The sequence below is a fragment of the Bos indicus x Bos taurus genome, chromosome 2 (assembly GCF_003369695.1).
Source record: "Bos indicus x Bos taurus breed Angus x Brahman F1 hybrid chromosome 2, Bos_hybrid_MaternalHap_v2.0, whole genome shotgun sequence".
Classification (NCBI taxonomy): Eukaryota; Metazoa; Chordata; class Mammalia; order Artiodactyla; family Bovidae; genus Bos; species Bos indicus x Bos taurus.
The window spans coordinates 118,284,728-118,312,529 of record NC_040077.1 but is presented as its reverse complement, the minus strand read 5'-3'; the positions used below and the strand labels follow the sequence as shown (position 1 = coordinate 118,312,529).

Here is a 27,802-nt window from a genome sequence, read left to right as displayed (position 1 = left end):
GAAGTTGAACTTATGACTTGGCAGTTCAATAGAAGGACCAAAGGAGGTGAAATAAAATTGGTGGTCATTAACATATGGATAGAATTTATGGCTACCAGACTGGATGAAATATCTAGGGATGCGATCTCAGCTACACTTCAACATGTAGATACAGGAAGCCATGAAGGGACCATCACCACCAACAGTACCACAGCTATCAACTCTCTGATCAACATTACCAACAAATGACCAGGAAGGAGCTATAAGCAAGTAGGAGATCATGATACTTTAGCAGACAAGAGAGTGCATCAAATTCTCCCAGCTGACTCACCTGATCACAGTGATGCCAAGACCCACCAGGTGTTAGGAAGCAAGAAGCAGCCAACAACCTCCCAGTCAGAAAGACTATGATCAGATCTCCCTCTGATAGGCCAACCGGCTTCATCCTCTTGACTGGAGAAACCAGCTTGTTAGAAAAAGATTCCTTCAGGTCTAAAGCCCAGGCTCTTGGGAGGAGGTCTGCCTCCTCATCCTCAATGCTCCCCACGCCTGCTGCCTACTCCCGCCTCACCCATGAGGTCAGCAGAGCTGCTTATCTGTGGTCAATCTGTATAGTCTTCTTGGGAGCATGTGGTGTAGAGGCATCCTTACTATCGCAATGAGATCTACAGAGAATCTTCCTTAGCCAACAACACTGATTACATCACTGTACATGACAAAGAACCAACAATGAAAACTGACCAACCTTCTAATTTGTGGTTTCCTAACATGTCCTTATCCCTCCCTTTATTTCAATATTTTTACCCCCAGATTTAAGTATACAATTATATACTTGGATTAAACTTTTCACAGACTGATAGAATTAGTCATTTAAATTACTCTTCCAACACATTCTTGGATGCATCAGTATACAGAAGCTTAACTAGTTCTAATGCAGAGTTTCTTCTCACCAGCCACATGGCGCTAGTACTTTTAACCTGGGCCAAGGATGGTTGGAGGCATAAATCACTCCAAGTATTTGGGGTATGGCACTGGCTTAATCTTGTGGAATTAGCCCTTCTTGGTTTCATCATGGTGGAAAAATATGGAGGTTCCCACCTTACATTTAGCACCTAAGGTTGCTGGATTGTGAGGCTGTGTCAATATGTATATTTGTCACTGGGAACCTCTATTGTGACCAGACCATGGGCTATGTTGCAAATGAGACTCCTGACTCTTTGCCTCTGGGTGAAACTCAGACTTTTTTTTAAAAAGGGAAGCCCTGAGTTCACTTCTTTATTCTGTGGAAGTAGGGAATCATTGTAAATTATCCTGCCATGTTCTATAGGATGAGCTATAGGAATTTTATCTACAGCCAACAGCAACTCAGTCGTTAGCATGAGTGCAAGCTTGGCCAAAGTCTTTCAAAATCTTGGAAGCCTTCTATACCTTTGTTTTTGGGGACACCTCAAATCTGGCTTTTCCTTCACTTATGCTAAATTCCCACACAACACCAGTAATAATGCTCACTTTTGAAATCTGTTTATATATCTTTACCCAAAATGAGTACCATGAGGAAAGAATGAGTTTCAGCAGCCATTAGTAGAGATGTGGTCTGATTTTTCAGGAAGGAGAAGTTGTAGAAGGGTTGAGAGTGTGAAATTGATAAGTTGAGAGGTGTGGAAATGGGACAAGGCCCATAAGGATGAGGTCTGATAAATAGAAGGTGTATAAAGAAGGGTCCTCAGTATTTGGAGATCAAAGAACATTACAGAAAATATTTTGACAATGCTGAGAATAATAACTAACCTGTAAGTAGTAAATACTTATTAAATACTATATGAGAGAGAGAGTCTTAAAAAGGATGTTGCATATATCCTCACTTAAATCACTGAACAAATCATTTACATTATATATTTAGGTGAAGACAAGAAAGGAAATCTGAACAGAAAAAAGAAAAAGGATCTCAAACTAGTTCAGATTTAGCAACAAGATTGGAGACTGTAGTAGAAAAATCTATATTCATCATATTTTACTGTTTTTAGGTAAGATTCTTTCCAAATACTTTCTCTATTTCTGCCAACAAAATCCAACTCTATGGGTCTGTGTTTTGTATAAGGCTAACTAATCAAATTCCCGAGACCAGACTTTTTAAATGTAAGTCTTCGTACCTAACAAAGAATTACACAAAGAGAACAAGGGGAAGTCCTCTCAACCCACAGCTTTAGAAGGAGAGACAGAATTTTCTACCATAAAACTAACGCAAAGAATTGCCTTACATGGGAGAGATGTCCCACATAAAGCATATGAATGGAGGGGACATATGTATATCTATGGCTGATTCATATTGATGTATGGCAAAGACATCATAATATTGTAAAGTAATTATCCTTCAATTAAAATAAATAAATAAATTCAAAACAAGAATTGCCTTGACAGTATTAAATTGAGAATTTTCATAAGAAGGTAAGACATGTCTGTTTGTAACCATTACCAATTTGTTCTGTTCTCTGTAATATAAATTTGCCTTGAAAGAGTTATTTGGAAGGGTCTTGTAATACTCCCCTCATTAGAAACTATTGCCACTTATTACAAATTTCTTAAGAAACTTAATTCTGGTTGGTTGTCTTGATAATTTGGAGGCCTGGCCCTAATATTTTAAGTGACAGGTGGATCCTTAAACTATTATATAGATGCTCCTAAGATTTTATATTAAATCAGAAAAAGATCCCTGGCATTCTGATTTCCTCATATGCAATAAAATGACCATAGATTTCCTACTTAAAAAGATTTTGAGAGTCTTATCTCATTTAAATTTATTCCAGCTCTTTTGTAATGGGAAAAAGATATTCATAGATGGAAACAAATGTGTACAGTATATAATTTTTTTTAAAGTGTAAGAAAATTCATAGTGGAAGAACATCAAATAAGACATAAACAAATGGGTATGTCTCTGTTCTCCCTAAACTATTCTGCAAAATCAATGTATTTCTAATTAGAGTTTCCAAAGAACTTGGGAAGGAGATGGGGAGGGAATCTTCTTGAGCTAATTCAAAAATTCACCCCTAGCATCAGTCTGTTGCTACTTCTGAGCTCTCCCTTTTCTCCTGCAATGTTTTTATAAAATAAAAACTAATATTCAGACAAGTAAAAGGTGCTGTGTGATCAAAGTGCCTATATACAAATAGGCAAAACTCATGGGATTTTGATGAAAATATTAAAAATTATCAGGTACTTCAAATAGTCTAGAATCAAATATAGAGCAATATTTTGAAAAATCTAGAAATGGCTATTATAAATATGATAGGAAACCAAAGAACTAGAGAGAAAAAGGCTAACAAATTTGATCTCCTAAAAATTTATAACTTCTTTAACACAAAGTATTCCGTTAACAAACCTAAAAGAAAAACAACAAATGGGACAAAATATTAGGAACATATAGGACCAAGATTTAGTGTGCATGTATCTGATACAAAGATTTCTATAGTCATGCAGTATAGTAAGAAAAAGAAAAACACCACAACAGCAGACACTGACCGAGCATCCCATGACAAAGCATTCTGTGAGGAAGGAAAACAAATGACCAATAACAAACGGAAAATACTCAACCACACTAAAAATGAAGAGAGTGCATGTTAAGGCATCCTTTAAAAAAGGTTTTTTGTAGTTCAATTTAAAATGTTATGTATTTTAATTTTCTAGGTCTGATATAATTTTTAAGAGAGAGATATGCATAGAATTACTCTATTTAGATAAAACTGTATTACAAAAGGTGTTAACGCATGCACAGAAAAATTCTGGAAATGTATATGTTAATATTTATAAGAAACATTTTAAAGCAAGAATAAAAAGCAAGATATTCACATGAAGATATGAGCATTTTGAAAAACAATTAGTTTAAAAGGCATTAATCTTTTTCTTATTAAAGGTACGGAAAATATAATAAATTTTAGCATTAAAAAATTGTTCATTTGTAACATGAAAATCGAGTAAATTCTTATGCAGTCTTACTTCTTTTCCCACTGTGTTTTCCCAAAGTAGAATTGCTTCCAATATCCGTGGAATCTAGAAAGTAACAGGTGGTGGTCAGAAACTTAAAAAAACTGTAAACCTGAAAAATCTCTTCACTACTTATGTGCATTGGTTTCCTCATTTATGAAACAGGGATAGCAACACGTATGCCACTCAGGTTTTACATTTTTTGTGAAGATTAAATAAGATCTTATTTGCAAAAGCTAATGAGAAATCACTATATAAATCAGCAACATGTTAGAAGGCCTCCTCCAAAACTATCTAATGAGTTTACAAATAGTTGTCTGAGGTCTTTTTTTTCTGATAGGGTAAAGGATTGTTTGTCTTTTGAGGTCTTTCCAAGGTTGTGACAAAATGACGCTATTATCTTCCAGCAGAAGAACACATTTCTTTGCCCCATGATATTGTCAATTTCACCAGTGATTTCAACTACATCATCCAGGTATAATCAGTTGGCCATTCTGTTAAATAGAATTCTTTCCTCCCTGCAGTTCCCCGAAGGGTCAGGTCAGGTAAGTGCAAAGAATAGGGTTGTGACGTGGACTGAGTGCACTCCCTGTCAAAGTGTGTTTACACTCGAGTGCATCAGGAGTGGGAGCTCTGATTTCAGACTCCTGACACCCTGCAGCCCAAGGTCCTGTGACCTGCACCTTCTGTAACTGGTCCACCCCCTGTTGGGAGCTGCTTGAGGTTCTCCTTGAACACTGATCACCTTCCACAGCTACTCCTGGGTCTGGGGTATCTATTCAACCACCTCTATCCCGACCTTGGGTGGCCTTACCCATCCTATCAATGCTTGGTGACTTTCAGTCATTGCTTCTTGGCCTCTTGAACACTTTTTGAAGAATACATGACACAGGAGCACTTCTAAGTCCTTGGAGCTCTGCTCCTAAGTTATGGCTTGTAAAGAAATTTTCACTTACACCTCCTCCCCTCCTCTTTCCCTGACTCCTACATCACAGGGTGACTCTGCCTCTGACATCTCTTTCTCTTGTTGCTGCTCCTCACTGTCCTTGTCCCTTCCTTTTAGTCTGTTTTTACTCTTCACCCAAAATACACATTTTTATTTTTCTATTTTTTTCTTTATATACTTCTCCAATCCACTCATTGATGACATTTTTACATACATTTGTACTTACTTTTATGTGACATTATTCTTTTCCAAAAATACTGTTTGTTACATTAATATGTATTCAGTTCAGTTCAGTTCAGTTGCTCAGTCGTGTCCGACTCTTTGCGACCCCATGAATCTCAGCACACCAGGCCTCCCTGTCCATCACCAACTCCTGGAGTTCACTCAGACTCACATTCATCGAGTCGGTGATGCCATCCAGCCATCTCATCCTCTGTCGTCCCCTTCCTCTCCTGCCCCCAATCCCTCAATCAGAGTCTTTTCCAATGAGTCAACTCTTCACATTGAGGTGGCCAAAGTATTGGAGTTTCAGCTTTAGCATCAGTCCTTCCAAAGAACACCCAGGACCGATCTCCTTCAGAATGGACTGGTTGGATCTCCTTGCAGTCCAAGGGACTCTCAAGAGTCTTCTCCAACACCACAGTTCAAAAGCATCAATTCTTTGGCGCTCAGCTTTCCCCACAGTCCAACTCTCACATACATACATGACCACTGGAAAAACCATAGCCTTGACTAGACGGACCTTTGTTGGCAAAGAAATGTCTCTGCTTTTTAATATGCTATCTAGGTTGGTCATAACTTTCCTTCCAAGGAGTAAGTGTCTTTTAATTTCATGACTGCAATCACCATCTGCAGTGATTTTGGAGGCCCCCAAAATAAAGTCTACCGCTGTTTCCACTGTTTCCCCATCTATTTCCCATGAAGTAATGGGACCAGATGCCATGATCTTCGTTTTCTGAATCTTGAGCTTTAAGCCAACTTTTTCACTCTCCTCTTTCACTTTCATCAAGAGGCTTTTTAGTTCCTCTATACACATATTCAATTGTTAAAGTAACTTTAGTATTCTTATATAAATACTGTAATAAATGAATTTTTGCCAGACAAATGTCCAAATGTTGAAACCCAGAAGGTAGACTTTTTTTTTCTGTTCACTCAACAAGGTTGCTGAGCATCTCTCACATGTCAGATGCTGAGGTGAATGATGGTGATGATGCAGGGCAGAAGACTACTGAAGCATCAGTGCTTATCAATCTTATGAGCAACCAGGGAACTGATGCATAAAGAGGGATGCACACTGGTACACAGAGACTGTTAAGACACAGTATACAGTCTACTTTGGGGATGCAGAAGGCAAGAAGAACTAGCCTGGTTTGAAATGAGGGACCTTTTCTAGTGGAAGAATCATGGAAGCAGTAGGTAAACAGATTAGGGAGAAAGGTGACTAAGATAAAAGCCCCAAATGGATGGAAGCGCACATACAAAAGTCTGGATTCAGCAAATGCAGGACACCAAGAAGAGTTCAGTGGGTCTGAACACTGAGTGAGACAATGAGAGGCAATGATGAGGATGGAGAAAGATGCAGGGGCCTCAGGCAGGGAGTTTGGAAGTCACTCAAAGAAGAATTAATTTATTCCAAAGGAAAATTAAAGGACATTCGGCTATTACATAGGACAGCAGCATGAACACATTTGCTTTTTTGAAAGATCAGCTTAGCTAAATCACTTAGACTGTGTTTGGTGGGAACAATGTTGGAAGAAGGAGAACAAACAGGAGCCTGTAGAACTAGATCAAGTGAGAAGTGATACAGACATGGATAAGGGTACTGACATGGAGATGGAAACAAGTGGACAGGCTGGAGACATTTAAAAGGAATAACTGATAGAGTTAGGTGACAGACTGTTGTTGTTTAGTTGCTAAGTCATGTCTGATTGTTTTGTGACCCCCATGAACTGTAGCCCACCAGCCTCGTCTGTCCATGGGATTTCCCAGGCAAGAATACTGGAGTGGGTTGCCATTTCCTTCTCCAGGGGATCTTCTCGATCCAGAGATCAAACCTGCATCTCCTGTCTTGGCAGGCAAATTCTTTATCCCTGAGCCACCAGGGAAGCTCAGGTGACTAGATGGGTTATGTCAATTGAGATGTCTCTGTCATGGATGACTGAGAAGTTCAAGTTGAAAGAATGAGTCAGTAAGTGTTTTAGAGGTACAGAACATTGGAGGAGCAGATACTGGTTTTCAGGGGAAAGATGATGTGCTCAGTTTTGAGTATTGAGTCTGAAGGTCTTTGAGAGATAAGTGGAGAAGTCTAAAACCTTAGGACTTTGGCCAGGTCTTTCTGATACTTGGATAATTGAGTTTGAAAGCACAGAAGACAGAGTCAGGCTGGGCTGGAAATGTGGGTTTAGGAACAATTTGATTGTAGATGGTAATTGAAGCTCTAAGAGTACGTGAAACTCCATTGGCGAAGTCTCTTACGAACTGCGTGAGTTACAGGAGCCATTTTGATACCTGGGGATAACTTACCCTAAAAACTCACTGCCATTGTGAACAATGTTGCTTTGGTCTCACGAGCCTCTCAGATCCACAACTTCTCCATTTCTCTCCTCTCTTTCTTTTGCACTGTCCCGCTTCTCTCTCTACCATTTTTTTTCCCCTCATCTTTTAACCGTTTATCTCTCTGTTCAGTTCAGTTCAGTCGCTCAGTCATGTCTGACTCTTTGCGACCCCATGGACTGCAGCACGCCAGGCTTGCCTGTCCATCACCAACTCCTGGAGCTTCCTCAAACGCATGCTCATTGAGTCAGTGATGCCATCCAACCATCTCTCTGTGCCTCATCTTTATCCCCTCCACTGGTTACTTCCTGTATGTATCTCATTCCATCTGGTTTTCTATGCTTCTGTCTCTGGAGCTATGTTATTATTGAAGTGATCCCCTCTAATCTGGCACATCCCTTTCTAATTTTTCTTTTCTTTCAATTTTACCTTGATCTTTGGCTTTAAAATATTACAGTCTTTGCATTTATCTATTTTTTCTTCAATGACATTTAGCTTCATCTCGCAGTTTACCACTTTCATTGTCACCATTTGCTTGCTTTTTGGACACTGGCCACTCTATTGATTATTATTACTTCTGCCAGTTCTCTACGAGTTTCCTACATCAAAGGCCTATCAATCACAGACTTTATTATCATGTTTATGGTAAAGTTCCTAGAGATACCTTGAAAATTACCCATCTTCCTCTATAAAACTTCCCGATCTGGTGACATTTGGATCTTGTGAAACTTGAAACATACTCAAACATCCACAACTCAGATGGGCTGAGAAGAAACACACCTGCTCCAATGACCACTCTTCATATCCAACAGAGATTTGCTCTCTTTCTACCTAGCCACACCTCCTCTTTCTCTTCCTCTTTATGGTCTCCTTAGAAAATTTATCTCCATCACTTTGATTCTGTGAGCTTCTCTGCCCCTGATTTCTCTTGTCTTCTGTGTTGATTTCTCTCATTTCATCAGTTATACTCTTTTTTTAAAGAATTATTCATTGTTTATTTGAAATTCAAATTTGATTGCAGGTCCTGTATTTTTAATGTTTATTTATTTGGCTGCATTGGGTGTTAACTGTGGCACATGGGCTCCAGAGTGCCTGGGCTCAGTAGTTACAGCACGCAGACTTGGTTGTTCCACGTCATGTGGGATCTTCCCGGATCAGGGATCGAGCCTGTGTCTCCTGCATTGCAAGGCAGACTCTTAACCACTGGACCACCAGGGAAGTCCAGTTATATTGTTAACATCTGTTTTTTAAAAAAATTTCTCTGTTCATCCTTTTTTGTCTTATCTTTTTAGGTGTTTTGTACGCCATATAGCTGGTTCCATTCCCACCCTCTTTGTTTATGGTTTTTGCTTTTTGCCTCTCAATCTGGATATATATATTTCAATATTCACACTAATAGTGGTGGTTAAATATATTCATCAATATATACATATATATTCATATATGTGTGTATATGTGACATATACACACATACATATATACATATGCATTTATTTGTTGTTCAGTTACTCGGTCATGTCTGACTCTGCAACCCCATGGACTGCAGCACACCAGGCTTCCCTGTCCATCAGCAACTCCCGGAGTTTGCTCAAACTCCTGTCCATCGAGTCAGTGATGCCATCCAACCATCTCATCCTCTTTCGTCCCCTTCTCCTCCTGCCTTCAATCTTTCCTGGCATTGGAGTCTTTTCTAATGAGCCAGATCTTCACCTCAGGTGGCCTAAGTATCAGAGCTTCAGCTCCAGCATCAGTCCTTCCAATGAACATTCAGGGTTGATTTCCTTTTGGATTGACTGGTTTGATCTCCTTGCAGTCCAAAGGACTCTCAAAGAGTCTTCTCCAACACCACAGTTCAAAAGCATCAGTCCTTCCATGCTCAGCCTTCTTTATGGTCCAACTCTCACATACATATATAACTACTGGAAAAACCATCAGTTCAGTTCAGTTCAGTTCAGTCGCTCAGTCGTGTCCGACTCTTTGCGACCCCATGAATCGCAGCACGCCAGGCCTCCCTGTCCATCACCAACTCCCGGAGTTCACTCAGATTCACGTCCATCGAGTCAGTGATGCCATCCAGCTTTGACTATATGGACCTTTGCTGGCAAAGTAATGTCTCTGCTTTTTAATATGCTATCTAGGCTTGTCATAGCTTTTTTTCCAAGGAGCAAGTGTCATTTAATTTCATGGCCACAGTCACCATCTGCAGTGATTTTGGAGCCCAAGAAAATAAAGTCTCTCACTGTTTCCATTGTTTCTCCATCTATTTGCCATGAAGTAATGGGACTAGATGACATGCATTTATTATTGTTAAATATACTTTCTTGCATCAGACACTGATACATTCCCTTGTGACTATGCCAGATCCCTGTATCTCCTCTTTGGACTCTGATCATGCAACACAGCTCTTATCTTTCTGTTACATAAAATAGTCACTCCTTTTTATCCTTAAACATTTGTACATCCATTAATATTTCCTCATCCCAAAATGGGGAAGCAATAGCTAGCCTGCCTAAGTCTTAAAGACTTTGTGATGGCAGAGTAAGATCTTATTTGCCAAAGGAATTTAAAATACCATCAGACAATCTAAACACAATATGTTGAATATCTGACAAAATCTATACTAAAGTTTTAGAATGGTTGATCTTAAGCTTTTATTTCTGTCTATAATTACACAGCAGGACCAGTTGTCTTTTGATGTGTTTATAATTACAAATGGCATTAGTGTCAACCAGTATACCACTATAGAAATCTAGGATCTTGGTGTTAGTAGACATGACAGTAAGTGCTTAAAAAGATACCATCATTGTGGTAATTGTTTCTGCTAAACTAGGAATATAAAAGTACACATTTAGTTACTAGGGGTTCCCAGGTGGTGCAGTGGGAAAGAATCCACCTGCCAGTGCAGGAAATGTGGGTTCAATCCCTGAATCGGGAAGTTCCCTTGGAGTAGGAAATGGCAAACCAGTCCAGTATTCTTGCCTGGGAAATCCCATGGACAGAGGAACGTGGCAGGCTACAGTTCATGGGGTCACAGAGTTGGACATGACTGAGCACACACACATTATTATATTATATTATTATACTCATTTTGTTAAGCGTGAATTTATAATAATTCCCTGCCTCCTTCCATTTTCTAAAAATCCCAGAAGTAGTTTCCAGGATTAACTGGATACAAGGTAGTCAGGGAGCTCAGAATGAAATGCATCTGGAAGCAGTAGCTTTAAATTCAGACTCCTGACATGCTGCAGGCCAAGGCTGGACATCCTAATCTTCTTTACCTGACCCATTTATTAGGGCTGAACTAGATGTTGCCTGAGGCTCTCCTTCGTTACTCAAGTCTGAAGAGTCACCACCGCTCATCCCTGCAGAAAGAAATAAAAGTCCTTTACAATCTCAGTCTGTGTCCTAGGACCAACCAATACAGCATGGAATTCTTTAAAAGGAAATTTGGAAAAGGGAAGCTTGTGTAAGAGGGTTAAGGATAATTCTCCCACCAGGCACCCGCCGTGGCTCCATCTGATCTGGTGGTCAAGGTTGCTCCAGGAACCACCCCCAAGGCTGGGAGTGGCCAGGACTTTGCTAAGGAAAGCACTCCCTTTGGTCACTAGCTTTTACCCTTTCCTCTTGTCTGCACATATTAACATTCCTGCTTTCTCTCTGTTTCTTATCCAGAGAGACCGTGGAAGCAACAATTTCAACATCAGAGCCTCCATCAGCTGGGCCCTCAGTGAGCACCCCTCCAACCTGGGAACCGCTTTATCCTTTTATATGAGTGAAGAATAAACTTGTATTGCACTGCAACCCTCAACTTCTTGAGGTCTTTGTGTTACATCAATTAGCCCAGCTCACCTAATTCAAAACAAATGTGAATCGTCTAAAATACTTATAAATTTATCGCTTCATTTTCAATGATATAACCAAAAAGTTGAAGGGGGGTTTTGTAGCAAAGAAAGATATTTGTTACTGCAAGAGTTTTAATTGTTCTTACGTCTCTTCCTACTGCTCGTTCTGAAAATAGATGTGCTTCCAATGGCTGACGGATCTAGTAAGCAAAGGAAAATACAATCAGTAATCTATATCGAAAAGAGTTATGAACTTATGAATACTCACATTACAGACAGGATGTAGGCTATAAAGATGCAATGATGAACATTGCTGTCTCTTCTCATCTAAGGGAAAAAGATCACTACCAAGTGGAGTGAAGACCCCCAATCCTTCAATCTTAGTTGCAAAGTCAAAGAAGTTTTGAAAACCAGTATTTTTTCATAGGCTTGCAGCTAACTAATTTGGCAACGAACCTGGACTTTGGCAGCCACGAGTTCAATAAAATATTTATCACAGTTGATGTGAATTCACACAATTTGCTGCAGGAACACTAACACAGTCTATTTGAGAATGAGATTCTGTCCCAAACTTATTGGGTTGTCTTGTAAGCTATAGGATATACACCACACTGCCTTTCTAAAATAATGAAGCATTATTATTTCACATCTGGCTTTAAAATTTTTATCAGTTTTTATTGGGGTATAGTTGCTTTATAACGTTGTGTTAAAGATTTTGAATAAAGGATTACAAATGTTTCCTAAGAGTCCAGATTGTTAGTTCTGTCCTTCTGGTAAGTTTCTGTAAGTTTCCATGTATGATGTGTAATGGGCTTCCCTGGTGGCTCAGATGGTAAAGAATCCACCTGCCAAGGAGGAGATGTGGATTCAATCCCTGGGTTGAGAAGATCCCCTGGGGAAGTGAATGGCTACCCACTTCAGTATTCTTGGGGCTTCCCCGGCGGCTCAGGATGATAAAGAATCTGCCTGCAATGTGGTAGACCTGGCTTTGATCCCTAGGTCGGGAAGATCCCCTGGAGAAAGGAATGGCCACCCACTCCAATGGTCTTGCCTGGAGAATTCCATGGAGTGAGGAGCCTGGTGAGCTACAGTCGTTGGGTTCATACAGAGTTGGACATGACTGAGCAACTAACACTTTCACTTTTATCCATATGTGTAAAAGACCCTTAAATGTTTATGTGCTGGAGTTTTCTCATCTGTGAAATGAGGGAACAGCAGTCTTCTGACTGATATTTTAGGCTGTTATGAACATAAAACGATACTTCATTTCTGAAGATATTTTGAATATGACTATAGGTCAGTGTCACGTTGCAGGTATGTCATGTCGGAGTCCTGCCCAGTCCGGCCTTGTACTCTCCATGTGAATTCATAAAAAATAACTCGTGAGTGCTTGCATGCGTGCTAAGTCACTTCAGTCTTGTCTGACTCTATGTGACCGTGTGGACCATAGCCCACCAGGCTCCTCTGTCCATGGCATTCTCCAGGCAAGAATGCTGGAGTGGGTTGCCATGCCCTCCTCCAGGAGATCTTTCCTGACCCAGCGACTGAACCTGAGTCTCTCACATCTCCCCCATTAGCACGTGGGTTCTTTACCACTAGGGCCAACTGGGAAGACCAAAAGACCCTCAAACCTAGAAAGATCAAAAGACCCTCAAACATTACCAATTCCAGTTGCCTCATCTATAAACCTGGGAGAACCTGGTTACCCTCACTCTCTGTTAAGGTTTTTGTAAAAACAAAATGAAGCTTTATTTACAAAAACCCTATGAGAAATCACTGTTAGCCAATGGTTTAACTATAATTAGGGTTTGAGAGTATTTGGTCTGAAGCCATTTTCCATCAATAATTTAACAGAAGCACAAATTACTCTGTGAAGACTTTCTAAGTTGGGGACTAAAGATAATATTAACAACGAATAGAGGAATACTGTGCTTGGTATGCTCTATAGAATAAAAGCATGCTGGAGAACAAGTATACTATTTCCACTCTTTAGCATTAATAGCTGTTATAGTGTATACTAAAAATATCATTTTACTAGCATATTTTTACTACAGTTTCAATATAGCAACTGATTGGGCTCACCCAGTTAAACAACAATTTATATATAATACCTTCTTGCCTCTTTCCACTTCCCAACATAGCCAGAGAAGTTAAATGTGGAAAATGATATCCTAGAAGTAATTAAATCAAGGCATATGGAGAATGGTCAGAATAAGATTCATCAGGAAAACAGAACTCTGATTTAGACTCTGGATATTTGTGGTCCAGGGCTGCAATCCTGATCTTCCTACTTGAGCCATCTGGGATGGAGAGACAGTGGCTTATTGGGCTTCTCCTCCCTCACTTGATCCTAAAGACTAAAGGTTATTGGCCTCTGCACAAAGGAACTTCTTGAGGAGTCTGGGTGTGTGACCAAGGAACCCACGGAGCAGGAAATTCCCTAACAAGAAAACTCACAAAGTCTTGAAAAGCCAAGGGAAGTGTGGTGTGTTCATGTAGGTCACCTGCCATTTAGGCTAGTGATGCTCCATCCCCTATCCCCACAGCAGAGACAATTCAAATGTAAGGGGAGACTTCGCTCTGCTTGAAACTTAACCATCCTACCCTTCTCTGTCTTCTGCTTCTGACCCCTTCTATTGTCTTTTTCACACGTCACTCATCTGCTGTTTCCCTGTTCAAGACTGAGTCTCCTCTTCTCACCTCCTCCCACCCCCTGCCAACCTGGTGTCCTTGAACTATTTGCAAGCCTGGAAAATAATCTTCTCATGCGTTTGAACCATAGATATGTTTTGGGACTATCTTTTAGAGCCATTTACCTACTCAACTAAGATGAAAGTAGAAGGTGGACTCCCCAAAAACTGAAGTCAATTTATATTTCACTTGGGCTTCCCTGGTGGCTCAGATGGTAAAGACTCTAACTGCAATGCGGGAGATCCCTGGGTTGGGAAGATTCCCTGGAGAAGGGAATGGCAACCCACTCCAGTATTCTTGCCTAGAGAATTCCATGGACAGAGGAGCCTGGCAGGCTACAGTCCATGGAGTTGCACAGAGTTGGACACAACTGAGCAACTGAACATATACTTGATAAATCTAGTGAGTAAATAGATTGAATGTTTTATTTAAAATATTACTCTTTTGTAGCATCAAGATCAAGGAATATTTTTGCTTCTTTTTAGGACTTTTCCTAGTGTGTTTCTATAAATAGGTACGTTTCTAATATTGTCTGGGTCTAGAAAGTAGAAAGGGAGGAAAAAAATCACCGATTTGTACACTACAGAGATACAGATCTTATGGCAACACTGGCTGCCGCCAGGACTGAGGAAACAACATTTAGATAATCAGTTGGAGCTCCAGTTTTACAAAGGAAATAATGTAGAATCCAGAATGCCAGCTTTGTTATTCCCTTTCATCTCTCATGAGACTTATTAGAGACCTTGAAACATTTATATGATTGTGTTTTCTCATCTAGAAACAACGATAGCAATGTCTGTCCTGCTCACCCTTTAAAGTTGTAAGATTGTTTGCAAAGGTCCTTTGAAAAATCACTGTATATGCCATGACTTGCTGAAGAACTGTCAAAAACACTTTGGGTTTCAGAATACCTTATCTGAAGTCTTTATTTCTGGTAATAATAGATAGCTAGATGAGTTATCTGTGACACGGTAACTCATCAAGTTTGTGATCAGATAATAACATGAAAGTGAAAGTGAAGTCGCTCAGTCATGTCCGACTCTTTGCGACCCCATGGACTACCAGGTTCCTCTGTCCATGGGATTTTCTAGGCAAGAATACTGGAGTGGGTTGCCATTTCCTTCTCCAGATAATAATATGAATTTCCAATAAAGGAATACAGTTCATACTTGAACGATATGGATTTGAGCAACACAGGTCCAGATGAGACTCAGATTTTTTTTTTCATAGTAAACACTAGTTTACTACATCACTTGACAATCCACAGTTGGTGGAATTCATGGATTGAGAAACTGAAACTCGAGTACTTCGGCCACCTGATGTGAAGCGCTGACTGATTAGAAAAGGCCCTGATGCTGGGAAAGATTGAAGGCAGGAGGAGAAGGGGACGACAGGGGATGAGATGGTTGGAGGGCATCACCACTGATTCAATGGACATGAGTTTGAGCAAGCTCTGGGAGTTGGTGATGGACAGGGAAGCCTGGTGTGCTGCAGTCCAAGGGGTCACAAAGAGTCGGACACGACTGAGTAACTGAACAACAACAACGTGGATGAGGACCTGCATATGTGGAGGCTGAGTGTAAGTGAGAAGGAGATTTTCAACTGCACTGAGAGTTGGTGCACTTAACCCGTGCACTGCCAACCATATTAAACTTTCTGTTCTTGGTAGAAATCACCATGTAAATCCAACATTTTGGGGCTTCCCTGGTGGCTCAGTGGTAAAGAATCCATCTGCCAAGCAGGAGACTTGGGTTCAGTCCCTGATCCAGAAAGATCCCAAATGCAGCAGAGCAACTGAGTCCGCGTGCTACAGTTGCTGAGCCCGTGCTCTAGAGGAGCCTTAACTACTGAGCCCCTGTGCCACAATTACTGAAGCCCACATGTCCTAGAGCCTGTGCTCCCCAACAAGAGAAGCCACTGCAATGAGAGAAGCCTAAGGACCATCACTAGAGAGTAGCCCCTGCTCGCTACGACTAGAGAAAAGCCAAGGCAACAATGAAGACCCAGCACAGCCAGGAATAAATAAGTAAATAAATAAAATTATCGAAAAAAATCAGGCAGCAATGAAGACCCAGCACAGCCAGGAATAAATAAGTAAATAAACAAAATCATTGAAAAAAATCTAACATTTTATAGATACAGCAACTAGTAGTTTTAAACACACTCATTACTTTTAAAATTTATTTCTTTATATAATAAAATAGAAAACATGTATTAATTAATGGAACCCATCAATTAATAGTGGAGAAAGAAATAGCAACCCATTCCAGTATTCTTGGCTGGGAAATCCCATGGACAGAAGAGCCTGATGGACTAAAGTCCTTGGAATCACAAAAGTGTTGGACACGACTGAGCAACTAAATGGCAACAACCATCAGTTAATAGACCTCATCCTCAGATAGAGATTTCATATCATCCTGCATTTCCCATAACAGTAAAATTTAGAGGATACGATTCCAAGAAAAATTGGGTCCATGGTTCATAAGGGGCTCCGAGTAAGATGCTCCAGAAACAGTAGCTCTCGTGCAGATTCCTGCAGCCCTGGCCTTGCTCTCCCACTTCCTTACCAGTTATCCTTCCTGGTGTTGACGTGGAGGGTTCTGGGAACTCGTCTCCATCACTGGATTCTGCAGAGTCCTCACTGCTGATCACTGCACAGAGGAACAACTCCCCCCTTAGGATCTCAGGGTGGAGCCCACGCAGCAGGAAACCCCAGAATGAGAGCATCGGGGAGACCCAGAAGCTAAGTTAATTCAAGGCACGTGGTCTGTGCTTGAATGTGGGTGAGCTGCAGGTTGCTCCGGGTCCTGCATGAAAGGTGATGACGCTCACACGCAGAGGGTGGCTCCGCCCATCCTGCCCGCACTCCCCTCCCCCACCCTCCTGCTACCCCTCACCCCCACCCTAGATCTACCTCTGACCCTCTATTCCATTCCACCTCTTTCTTTCATTCTCATTTTACTTCTTCACTTTCCTCTTGGCCCCTTTTCCTTACTTATGCCTCTCATTCCAGGGACGGTATCTCTTGATACCTCACTTTGTCTTCATGTGTTTCTTTTCCATCTACTCTCTTGAATATCTTGGCTCTCTATTTTTACCCCCCTTTTCTTTCTTTCTTATACTTTCCTCTCTTACTTTGGAAATAGTCTCCTGGACATCAATATTTATTACCCATCATCTGTCTTCTGATATTTTTCGGGTTCCTGGGGAATCTCTTCTGCTAAACTCACAGCACAGGGTGCTGGTTCCCTGCCCTTCTTTCCTCTGCCCAAAGCCACCTGAACTGGCTGGCTGGACCCTGATGCCCCAGCCTCTTGCCTGGTTCCCATGACCCCCGCTCCACTTTATCTCTGTCAACCTTACCTATTATGTCAGACACGCGGTTATAGCCAGTCCTTGCTCGGGCTTGCAGTTGAACTTCTGAGTTAAAAAATGGCTTTTCCTTCTTTATATCCACTAGATGGACAGAACAGGAATTGATCTGTAGTCCGTGGTTGGATGGCTTTGCTCCTGGATCAAATTTTAATGAATGAAAATTTTAATTTGTCTCCCCAAAAAGGAGCTCACTAGCATTAAGAAGTCTTCTTCCTGTCATCTTACTGCAGAGGGAGGCTCCACCCCACCCTTTTCCCGTTTGCTGCTCAACTCTGTCCCTTCCTTCATGCCCCTCTCAACTCTAAGTGGAATCAGAGCTTCCCTAGTGGCTCAGATGATAAAGAATGTGCCTGCAATGCAGGAGTCTCCTGGAAGGTCCCCTGGAGAAGGGAATGACAGCCCACTCTAGTATTCTTGCCTAGGAAGTCCCTTGGAGAGAGGAACCTGGTGGGCTACAGTCCAAGTGGTTGCAGAGTCCGACATGACTGAGTGACTAACACTCTTAAGTGGAATCATTCACTCTCATTCTGTCTGTTCTTTTGGGGGTAGGGTGGATATGGATTTAGCTTCTTTTATCAACATTATGTGTGCAATAGTCATCTGTATCCAGTTATATACATTTTCTCACTGCTGTATAACATTCATTACAGAAATTATCCATTAAAAAATAAAACTAAAAAATCTCCATTTGTGCTGGCTCAAGTTTTAGACTATGACAAATAATGCGATGGTGAACAATCTTTTGTGTGTGTGGTGATAATATACATTTCTATTGATTTGTTGAAGAGTGTAATTGCTAAGTTATAAGCTACCTGTATTTTCTACTTTGGAAGATTATACAAAACTGTTTTCCAAAGGCATATGAAAAGGCAGGGATGGTTGAGAGAGCTTGTCAAATTTAAGTAACTAAAAGGAGTTTGGTGTGATGGGAATGTAGTATGATGGGGAAATACACAACTGGTAGGTATGTGTCAGTACTCCACACCTGCAGCTTTGACTTCATGCCAAGGGCCACAAGAAGGTGCGTGCGTACATGCCAAGTCATGTCTGACTCTTTGCAATCCCAGGATCCTCTGTCCATGGGATTTCCCAGGCAAGAATACTGGGGTGGGTTGCCATGCCTTCCCCCAGGAGATCTTCCCAACCCAGGGATGGTATTGGGCTTTAAACAGGAAAACCTTATGAACTGGTCTGCATTTTGGAAAGGTCTACTGAGCTAAAATGCAGAGAGTGAATCTGAAGGAAGTGAGACAGGAGGGAAGAAATGAGCAGGAGACTGTTCTATTTGAAGTGAGAAGTGGCAGGACGTGGATTATAGCAAGCCTTGTGGTAAAGAACTCGCCTGCCAATGCAGGAGACTTATAAAAGACACTGATTCAATCCCTGCGTTGGGAAGGTCCCCTGGAGGAGGGCATGGCCACCTACTCCAGTGTTCTTGCCTGGGAAATCCCAAGGACAGAGAAGTCTGGCAGGCTACAGTCCATGGGGTAGCACAGAGTCGGACATGACTGAAGCAACTTAGCATGGGCACAGCAAAGACTGGAGAACAATTGGACAAGCTGGAAAGATTTTAAAGTTAGAATTGATGGAAGTGAGAAGGAAAACCATGATTGGTTTAATCCGCTCAGTTTTGTGACTGTTAGTTACACAGCAATAGATAGTTACACATATGGCCTCCGAATTGAGATGTCCAACAGACTTTTTTTTTTTTTTTTTTGGCCATGCTGTGTGGCAGGTGGGATCTCAATTCCCCAACCAGGGATCTAACCTTCGCCCCCTGCAATGGAAGCACAGAGCCCTAACCACTGGAATATAGGGAAATCCTTCTAACAGATCTTTGAATAAAGATCTCCAGGCACTTGGTGGAATGAGTCTAGAGATCAAGTGTAGGCTGAAGATGTACGTCCAGGAAACAAGAGCTCATGGGTGTTATGGAGACCGTGGGGAGGGTGAAGATGACTGGGGAGACGTCTGTTTTTATCTGGGGGGTTCCAGGGATATTTTGATCATTACAGACTCTTTGTGCCTCCTTTTTGATGACAGTCTCCTCTAATGGGATAGCGTCTTGATTTGTCTCCTCTCTCTGTATGGTCCACTCTCTACCAGTTTTTCATTTGTTATCAAGTTATCCTCTTTGTGCCTCTCCCACCTCCAGTTTTCTGTTTTTTTGGTATTCTTTTTCATTGATATCTTCCTCTATTCATCTCTTTTCCTCTGCATTTTAAAAATCACTGTCCCCAAGACCTAGCAGTGTCTAGATGAGGCAAAGGAGGTGCCCAGGACTCACAAAGGTGCCAACAGTAAGACAGTCCTTAGGTGTGCCCCAGGGTCTCACCCTTGGCCTGACCCTGCTGTCCTCTACTTGCTTTTTCAATGTATCCATTCTCTATTATGTTCCCTACTTTCTCCTATTCTCCTATTCTCAGAGGTCATATTAATATGACCTCTGTATGTCTCCTCTGTGTCAATTTTGTCGTTCTATATATTTTCCTCATTTAAGCTCTCAGATCATCACCAAAGTTCTCCCTGTTTCGCCAGTGTTCAGCGCACCACATCCCTCTACCTGTCACTTTCTTTCTAGCCCTTCATCTGAGCTTCCTTTCATGCAAATCTGACCTGCAGCATCTTGTGTGATTTCCGTGTTTTTGCTATAACCTCTGAAAAGGAAGTTGCAACTTAATTCTTTTCATCAACTCCACAACATGGCATTATTTGGATTCCATGTCAATGTATCTAAAATCTATCTCATTCTTGTACTTTGTTATTTGATGCTCCCCAGCCCACCTTTTCCTATTCTTCCTTTTTGCACCTTCTTCCCAGGGACACCCTGTCCACCAAAGAGTTCAGCTTTCCTTCTCCATTGCAATTTACACCTGCTAAGTCAGCTAGAGTTTGTGGGTAAGGCTGCATTGTCTTGGATGGTGTTAGGATCTTGAAGGGGTGAGGTAGTATGGGATAGCAAAGGAAAACAAAGATGTAATTAGAAAATTGGTAAGATACGACACTTCCCTGGCAATTCAATGGTTAAGACTGCGTTTCCAATGCAGGGGACATGGGCTCAATCCTTGTCCAGGAAACTAAGATCTCACATGCATGTAACATGGCCATTAAAAAAAAAAAAGGATGAAATAAAAGTTAAAAAAAGAAAGAAAATAGGTAAGGTAAGTAATAATTACTGTCTTTGTTAGAAGGCAACAGGTCGGGTGTCTCCTCCCCGTCATCTGAATTATTTGATTGAATAGGTGCTGGTTCACAGAACTCTGAAGATAAAAAAGACCACAGCTGACACACAGCAGAGCTTTGCTTTGCCCTATTTCCATTTTCTCGCCTCTTCCCCGACTTCTCTTCCCTTCTTATGTGTCTACTTTCAGCCTGTCTGCACTTATTGCCGCCTTCACCCCATGAAAGTGCCGCGCTGCACTGATTCTGGAGCCAATCTCTCCCTGACTCTTCTTTCTGTTTCTCTTCCTCGCTGGGTCTGGGACACTTCACCCTCTTAGTTTTTCTTTTTTCACTTTCTTCGTCCAGGTCTTTCCCATCAGTACATTAGGCTCAGTTCCTGCCCTCAGTGTCTGTGTAATTTCCCCTTTCTTTGTTAATAGATGTTTCCTTGAATGGTGCATGAATTCATTCTCTGTCACCAGTCAGGCCCTCTTGACCCCTTTAAGAGGGTAAGGACCGAATCCCTGGGCAAACCACCCAGGACCAGCATGTCCTGGACATACCCTTCCCCCGTGGTAAGCATCTCTACTCCCCAGGCAAAGCCAGCCAGCCAGCCTTACCTGTTGGTTCAGATTCTTGGTCACATTGTTCATTTGCTTGTTGGCTTTCCAGTGCATCGTTCTGGTTGCTGGGTGTATCATTCCTCTTTGCATTTATCTCTTCTGTTTCACTGAGGTGATCTGAGAGTCTGTTTTCAGGGGAGGCTGTACCTAAACCACATTTTGATTTATAAATATTTTATAAATATTTTATTTTCCTCCAACATCCAGCAGAATCCAACAGAAAAATACAAAGCACTCTAAGTTTTTAGAGCAGAGGATATTTAATCCAGGGATTGGCTACACAGCTGATGGAAGAGCACAGAAGATCAAGTGGAAAAATGTGACAACATAAAGAAGGGTCAACAGGAAGCTATGGGAGGGATAGAGGATGAGATCACGGGCTGAGGTCGCTGGGCAGGCAGAGGCTAAGCCATGATTTGCCTGCTTTGTGGAAGGTGCAGTTGAGGCTGAGCTGCGGCTGCTGCCAGAATTGCGGCTGGAGGCAGTGATGGAGAAACACCCGGCTCCTCCCTTACTCCCACTCTCCTGCCAGGGTCTCCATGCTAGGAACCCAGCAGGGAGTCAGCAGCAAGGGGAGCTGACAAACAAGTCGGCAGGGGCCAGTGGCCAGAGACAGAGGGCCGAGCAGAGCAGGGGAGGGGAAGGACTGAATCCCCGGGCAAACCACCCAGGACCAGCACACACGCCCTTCCTCCATGGCAACAATCTCTGGTCCTCACTGATTCCATCAACCCCTCCCACTCTGTTCCCACCAGCCTCAATAATGTATGAACACATAGACATATTTTTCACTGCAGTTTGGATTTTTCTCTCTTAGTGTTATTTTTCTGAACAAAGTAATTAACATGAAGCATGATTTAAAATTATTTCCCAAAGTTTTAGTATGGAATGTGGCTCCTGGGTTTGTTTTGTGCCTCTTCCTCAGGACTGGGAGCCTCCCCTTGGGGTGGGGGCCGGGCGTGAGACACAGCGCTCCTCTCACCTGGGCACGTCAGCCCACCTTGTCAGGTCAGACACTCAAACACATTTACTGGTGACTTGCTGTGTATCATTTGAGTCCTAGGTTGAAGTTTCTCTCTTTATTCCTTGCTCCCCACCATCAAGATGCTCTGGGATTTCATTTTCTGGTAAGGGTGCTCCCAGACCACGCTGTGAATTTCAGAGAACTTCATTGCCTCCTCCCTCCATATCCGCCCCCCCACACACACACATACACTGAATCCTTTCTCTTCTGCTCATTGCTTGTCACAATTCCATCCGCTTATCCTTTCCTGTTTCCATCAGCTGTACTAGCAGATGAATGGCTAATATATATTCATCCATATGTATTTTTAACTCTTAATGTTTTGAATAAATGTGATTTGTTAAAAGTATTACTGTGTTTTTCAGCAAAGGAAACTATAAACAAGAATGGGAGAAAATAATCTCAAAGGAAACAACTGACAAAGAATTAATTTCCAAAATGTACAAGCGGACTTGTATACAACTCAATACCAGAAAAAAAAACCCAATCAAAAAATGGGAATAAGACAGAAACGGACACTTCTCCAAAGAAGACATGCAAATGGCTAACAAACATATGAAAATATGCTCAACATTGCTCATTATTAGAGAAATGCACATTGAAACTACAATGAGATACCACCTTACACCAGTCAGAATGGCCAACATCAGAAAGTCTACAAACGATAAATGCTGGAGTGGGTGTGGAGAAAAGGGAACCCTCTCCCATTGCTGGTGGGAATGTAAATTGATACAGCCACTATGGAAGACGGTATGGAGATTCCTGAAAAAGCTAGGAATGAAACCATCATATGACCCAGCAATCCCATTCCTAGGCATATACCCTGAGAAAACCAAAATTGAAAAAGACACATGTATCCCAATGTTCATTGTGTCATTTTTTACAATAGCTAGAACATGGAAGCAACCTAGATGTCCATCTACAGATGAATGGAAAGAAGCTGCGGTACATATATACAGTGGAATATTACTTGGCCATAAAAAGAAATGCATTTGAGTCAGTTCTAATGAGGTGGATGAACCCAGGGCCTATTATACAGAGTGAAGTAAGTCAGAAAGAGAAATATAAATATTGTATACTGACACATACATATGGAATCTAGAAAGATTGTACTGATCAATTAATTTTCAGGGCAGCAAGGGAGAAACAGACATATGGACATGGAGTGAGGAGGAGGGAAAGGATGAGATAAAAGAGAGAGTAAAATGGAAACTTACAATACCATATATAAAATAGATAGCCAATGGGAATTTGCTGTATAACTCAGGGAACTCAAACGGGCTCTGTGACAATCTAGAAGAGTGGGATGGGGAGGGAGATGGGAGGGAGATTTGGGAGGGAGGGGACATGGGTGTACCTATGGCTGATTCTTGTTGGTATTTGACAGAAAACCACAAAATTCTGTAAAGCAAATACCCTTCAATTAAAAAAAGCTAAAGTAGCAAAAAAGTATTACTGTGCTTTCAAAAATCACTTTGAAAGTTCTTCTTTTATAAAAGCATATTACTAATTTAGAACATTCTTTTTAAAATAATACATCCCTAAGGGAAGCTACATATAAGAGCCTTTCATGTTGTAGGTAGTTCCCTGAGACTCCTCTATGTTCCTTCCTTACTAAGGTGAGTCATGGAATAAAGACTTAAAATGTGTTATAGAGTAGTGTGCTGTATAAGCAGGGAAAACTATGACCTTCAATTTATCTTCCTGGGCCAGAAGGTGGCATTGCTATTCTCACTGCTTTTCCAGCTGGGGAATCAGTAAATCCAATGAACACCTATGAGAGAAAAAAATCTCAAACTGTACTACGAATGTAACAGTTAGAAGCATGGACTCTGGCAGTAGACACAAATAAAGATGATGATTAAAGGTAGTAATAACAACAAATGCGTGGAACACCGATACAGCCCCAGACAAGGCTGTGAAGGCTTTACATGATGTAACTTGTTTAAAATCCATCACCCTCTGAAATAGGTGCTATTATCATGTCCATTTTACAGATGATGAAACTGAGGAACAAAGAGGGCTAGTCACTACCCCAAGATCTTGAGGCAGAAGCTGAGGCCAGGCTGTGGGCCCCTGAATTCCTGCTGTGACACTGCGTAGAGCAGCGCTCAGTCCTGATTTTCAGCTGGGTGAACTTGTACAAATAACCGAATTCTCTAAGCTGATTCTTTTTTGTCTGAAAAACAGGGATAATATACACACATTTTCAGGTTTGGGGGAAGATTAAATAAACTACTGGCTGCATCAATATGTGGGATGAAAGTGAAAGTGAAAGTGAAGTTGCTCAGTCGTGTCTGACTCTTGGTGACCCCATGAACTGTAGCCTACCAGGTTCCTCTGTCCATGGGATTCTCCAGGGAAGAATACTGGAGTGGGTTGCCATTTCCTTCTCCAGGGGATCTTCCCAACCCAGGGATCGAACACGGATCTCCCTCATTGCAGGCAGACGCTTCACCCTCTGAGCCACCAGGATACCATGACCAAAAAAATCAAATCGTTATGACTAATGTTTTCAATGAACAGTATATTTTTGGTACCAGTACTTTTTATTCAGGGAACAAACATGTACTGAGTACCTTGTTGTTGTTTAGTTGCTAAGGTGTGTCCTACTCGTTTGCAACCCCATGGACTGTAGCCTGCCAGGCTTCTCTGTCCATGGGATTTACCAGGCAAGAACACTGGAGTGGGTAGTCATTCCCTTCTCCAGAGGATCTTCCTGACCCAGGGACTGAACCTGGGTCTCTGGAATTGCAGGCAGATTCTTTTTTTTTTTTTAATTAATTTATTAACTTTAATTGGAGGCTAATTACTTTACAATATTGTGATGTTTTTTGCCATACATTGACATGAATCAACCATGGGTGTACATGTGTCCACGATCCTGAACCCCCCTCCCACCTTCCTCCCCACTCCATCCCTCTGGGTTGTCTCAGAGCACCAGCTTTGAGTGCCCTGCTTCATCATTGAACTTGCACTGGTCATCTGTTTTACATATGGTAATACACATGTTTCAATGCTATTCTCTCATACTGTCCCACCCTTGCCTTCTCCTCCATGGTCCAAAAGTCTGTTCTCTACATCTGTGTCTCTTTTGCTGTCTTGCATATAGGTCATCGTTACCCTCTTTCTAAATTCCATATATATGCATTAATATACTGTATTGGTGTTTCTCTTTCTGGCTTTCTTCACTCTGTATAATAGGCTCCAGTTTCATCCAACTCATTAAAACTGACTCAGATGTGTTCTTTTTTTATAGCTGAGCAATATTTCATTGTGTATTTGTACCACAACTTCCTTATCCATTCATCTGCCGGTGGACATCTAGGTTGTTTCCATGTCCTAGCTATTGTCAGCAGTGCTACTGAGCCACGAGGGAAGCCCAGTGAATACCTAGTGACTGTTAAATGCACTCCCATCCTTGTTCCATTTCATAGCCTCATGACAATCTGCCTGTAATATCCCTATATTACAAATAAGAACGCTGAGCAATAAAATTTAAATAATAAGAATGTTAAGAATTAAGAATATCATTAAGAATGTTATGGGTTAATTGAAGTTATGGGAGGACTCCCCCTCCCCCCCGACCCCCACCCCCTACCCTGAGGAATGCCCATCACCTGCTTCTTCCACCACTCTGGTTGTAGCACTGGTCTCTGCCAGACATGACATCGAAGCACCAAGATCACTGCCTGACCAAAAAAACAGAACAGAAAACAGTGAAGCCAGATGCTGGGGCAAAACAATCAGGCCCAGAGTCTTTGGGGACTGGCAGCAAGTGCATTTAAGGAGCCCAGAAGCAGCGACCTTCCCAGCAACTCAGAGCACTGACCCTTGGAGAAACTGCAGATGCAAAGACTGACAAATTTCTGACACAAAGAAGCAGCCGCTCTGCGCCCCGCACAGCCTAGAAGGGGACACAAGCTTAGCAAAGCATCACAGAACAGAGTCAACAACAGACCATCATAAGATGAGGATTCTCCACCAGACCAAGTCAGGCCTCTAGAAGTTCCTAGGGGGGAAAATTAAAAATTTATTTCAGAAATTGAAGTAGGGACTGTGCCACCCTCCCCTAATTCCCCTTTTCTTTCTTTCTTTTTTTTTTTTTAATAAATAAGAAGCTTGAGACCCCCAGTAGACAACAATACAAAGACCATCTGAGCCTGATGGATCTCATCCAACTCTTACAGCCTGACCCCAAATTCTCAGGTGGAAGGTAGGTCAGGGGCACTCCTGGCTGAGAGGGCTTTGGCCAGGCCATCTCACTGCATGATCTCCACCAGCCATTCAGTACCTAGCAATGGCTTATCTTGACTTCCACAGCCATGGTGAACCGGCCTTGGTCCCTAGAGTTGCCCTGACTGGTGACCTTACCTTACTTCCTACAAAGTCCCCACCCCCTCTTCATCTACTCCCTCCCTGTACAGGTCTGTTTAATCTGTCTTGTTAGCCTCTCCCTGAGGATTCAACGTCTGATTCTCCTCCACTTTCTCCAGAATGGCAACCCTCTCCAGTATTCTTGCTTGGGAAATCCCATGGATAGAGGAGCCTGGTGGGCTACAGACCATGGAGTCGAAAAGAGTCGGACATGACAGAGTGACTTTCACTTCACTTCCCTCTTTGTATATTTCCCTCCTTTTGTTTCTGGGTTTTGTCTGTCCCATTAGGCTACCAGGGAGTATCCAGGGTTGAACACACAGGCTCTGGGTTCAGAGTGCCTGGTTCCATCCTTGCTTATTTGATCCCAGGCCAACTACATACAAGGTCTTTCTAGATTTCAGCTTCCTTATCTGCAAAATGGGCCCATGAGTGATAATACCGTCCAATGGCAATAAACCCACAACTGCCAGAAGAAACTTTCAATCAAGTGAGCTGTTATTAACTTGCTTGTTTTTGTTGTGTCCTTAGACTGCAAGGAGATCCAACCAGTCCATTCTGAAGGAGATCAGCCCTGGGATTTCTTGGGAAGGAATGATGCTAAAGCTGAAACTCCAGTACTTTGGCCACCTCATGCGAAGAGTTGACTCATTGGAAAAGACTCTGATGCTGGGAGGGATTGGAGTCAGGAGGAGAAGGGGATGACAGAGGATGAGATGGCTGGATGGCATCACTGATTCGATGGACGTGAGTCTGAGTGAACTCCGGGAGTTGGTGATGGACAGGGAGGCCTGGCGTGCTTAGATTCATGGGGTTGCAAAGAGTCGGACACAACTGAGCAACTGAACTGAACTGAACTGAACTGACCTCTTTCTCCTTTCATTTCTTCTTTTTCTTCTCCCCTCTCTCTCAAATACCCACATCTTCTCCTCCGCATCTCTACCATTCCTCACCACTGAATCCATATGACCACCTTTCTCCTTGAATATTCCTGCTCTTGAACAACCTCCCCCACATTTAAATCAGTCCTTTCTTCTGCCATCATCAACGGCCTCCTCTTTGACATTGACCTTGGGCCCATAGTGATTAGCCCATCACAACTTCACATTGATCTTCTCCTATAGGATTCTTTCTAAATCACAATGACTTTCAGGCAGCCATTCTCTTTAAATCTGGTTACTGACACCTTGGGTTCCTCTTCCTTTGTCTTGGTATTTGGGGCAAAAGCCTCTTGTCATAGCCACTCCTCCAG

General features: G+C 41.9%; 1 protein-coding gene across 9 annotated transcripts in view; it reads right to left on the bottom strand.

Moving 5' to 3' along the window:
- LOC113876541 (nuclear body protein SP140-like protein) overlaps positions 1-27,802 on the bottom strand; it is a 94,980-nt gene that overhangs the window by 31,116 nt on the left and 36,062 nt on the right. For 3 of the 9 annotated variants that reach the window (XM_027515928.1, XM_027515889.1, XM_027515908.1), the window contains 9 exons: positions 26,135-26,185; positions 25,794-25,865; positions 21,147-21,296; positions 20,541-20,624; positions 17,353-17,499; positions 16,557-16,640; positions 11,445-11,498; positions 10,735-10,818; positions 3,970-4,023 (listed from right to left, as the gene is read on the bottom strand). In XM_027515928.1, the coding sequence (XP_027371729.1) occupies positions 3,970-4,023; positions 10,735-10,818; positions 11,445-11,498; positions 16,557-16,640; positions 17,353-17,499; positions 20,541-20,624; positions 21,147-21,296; positions 25,794-25,865; positions 26,135-26,185 (780 nt within the window). The remainder of the gene's footprint in view (positions 1-3,969; positions 4,024-10,734; positions 10,819-11,444; positions 11,499-16,556; positions 16,641-17,352; positions 17,500-20,540; positions 20,625-21,146; positions 21,297-25,793; positions 25,866-26,134; positions 26,186-27,802) is intronic. The other 6 variants (XM_027515899.1, XM_027515936.1, XM_027515962.1 and 3 more) reach the window with 6 other exon arrangements.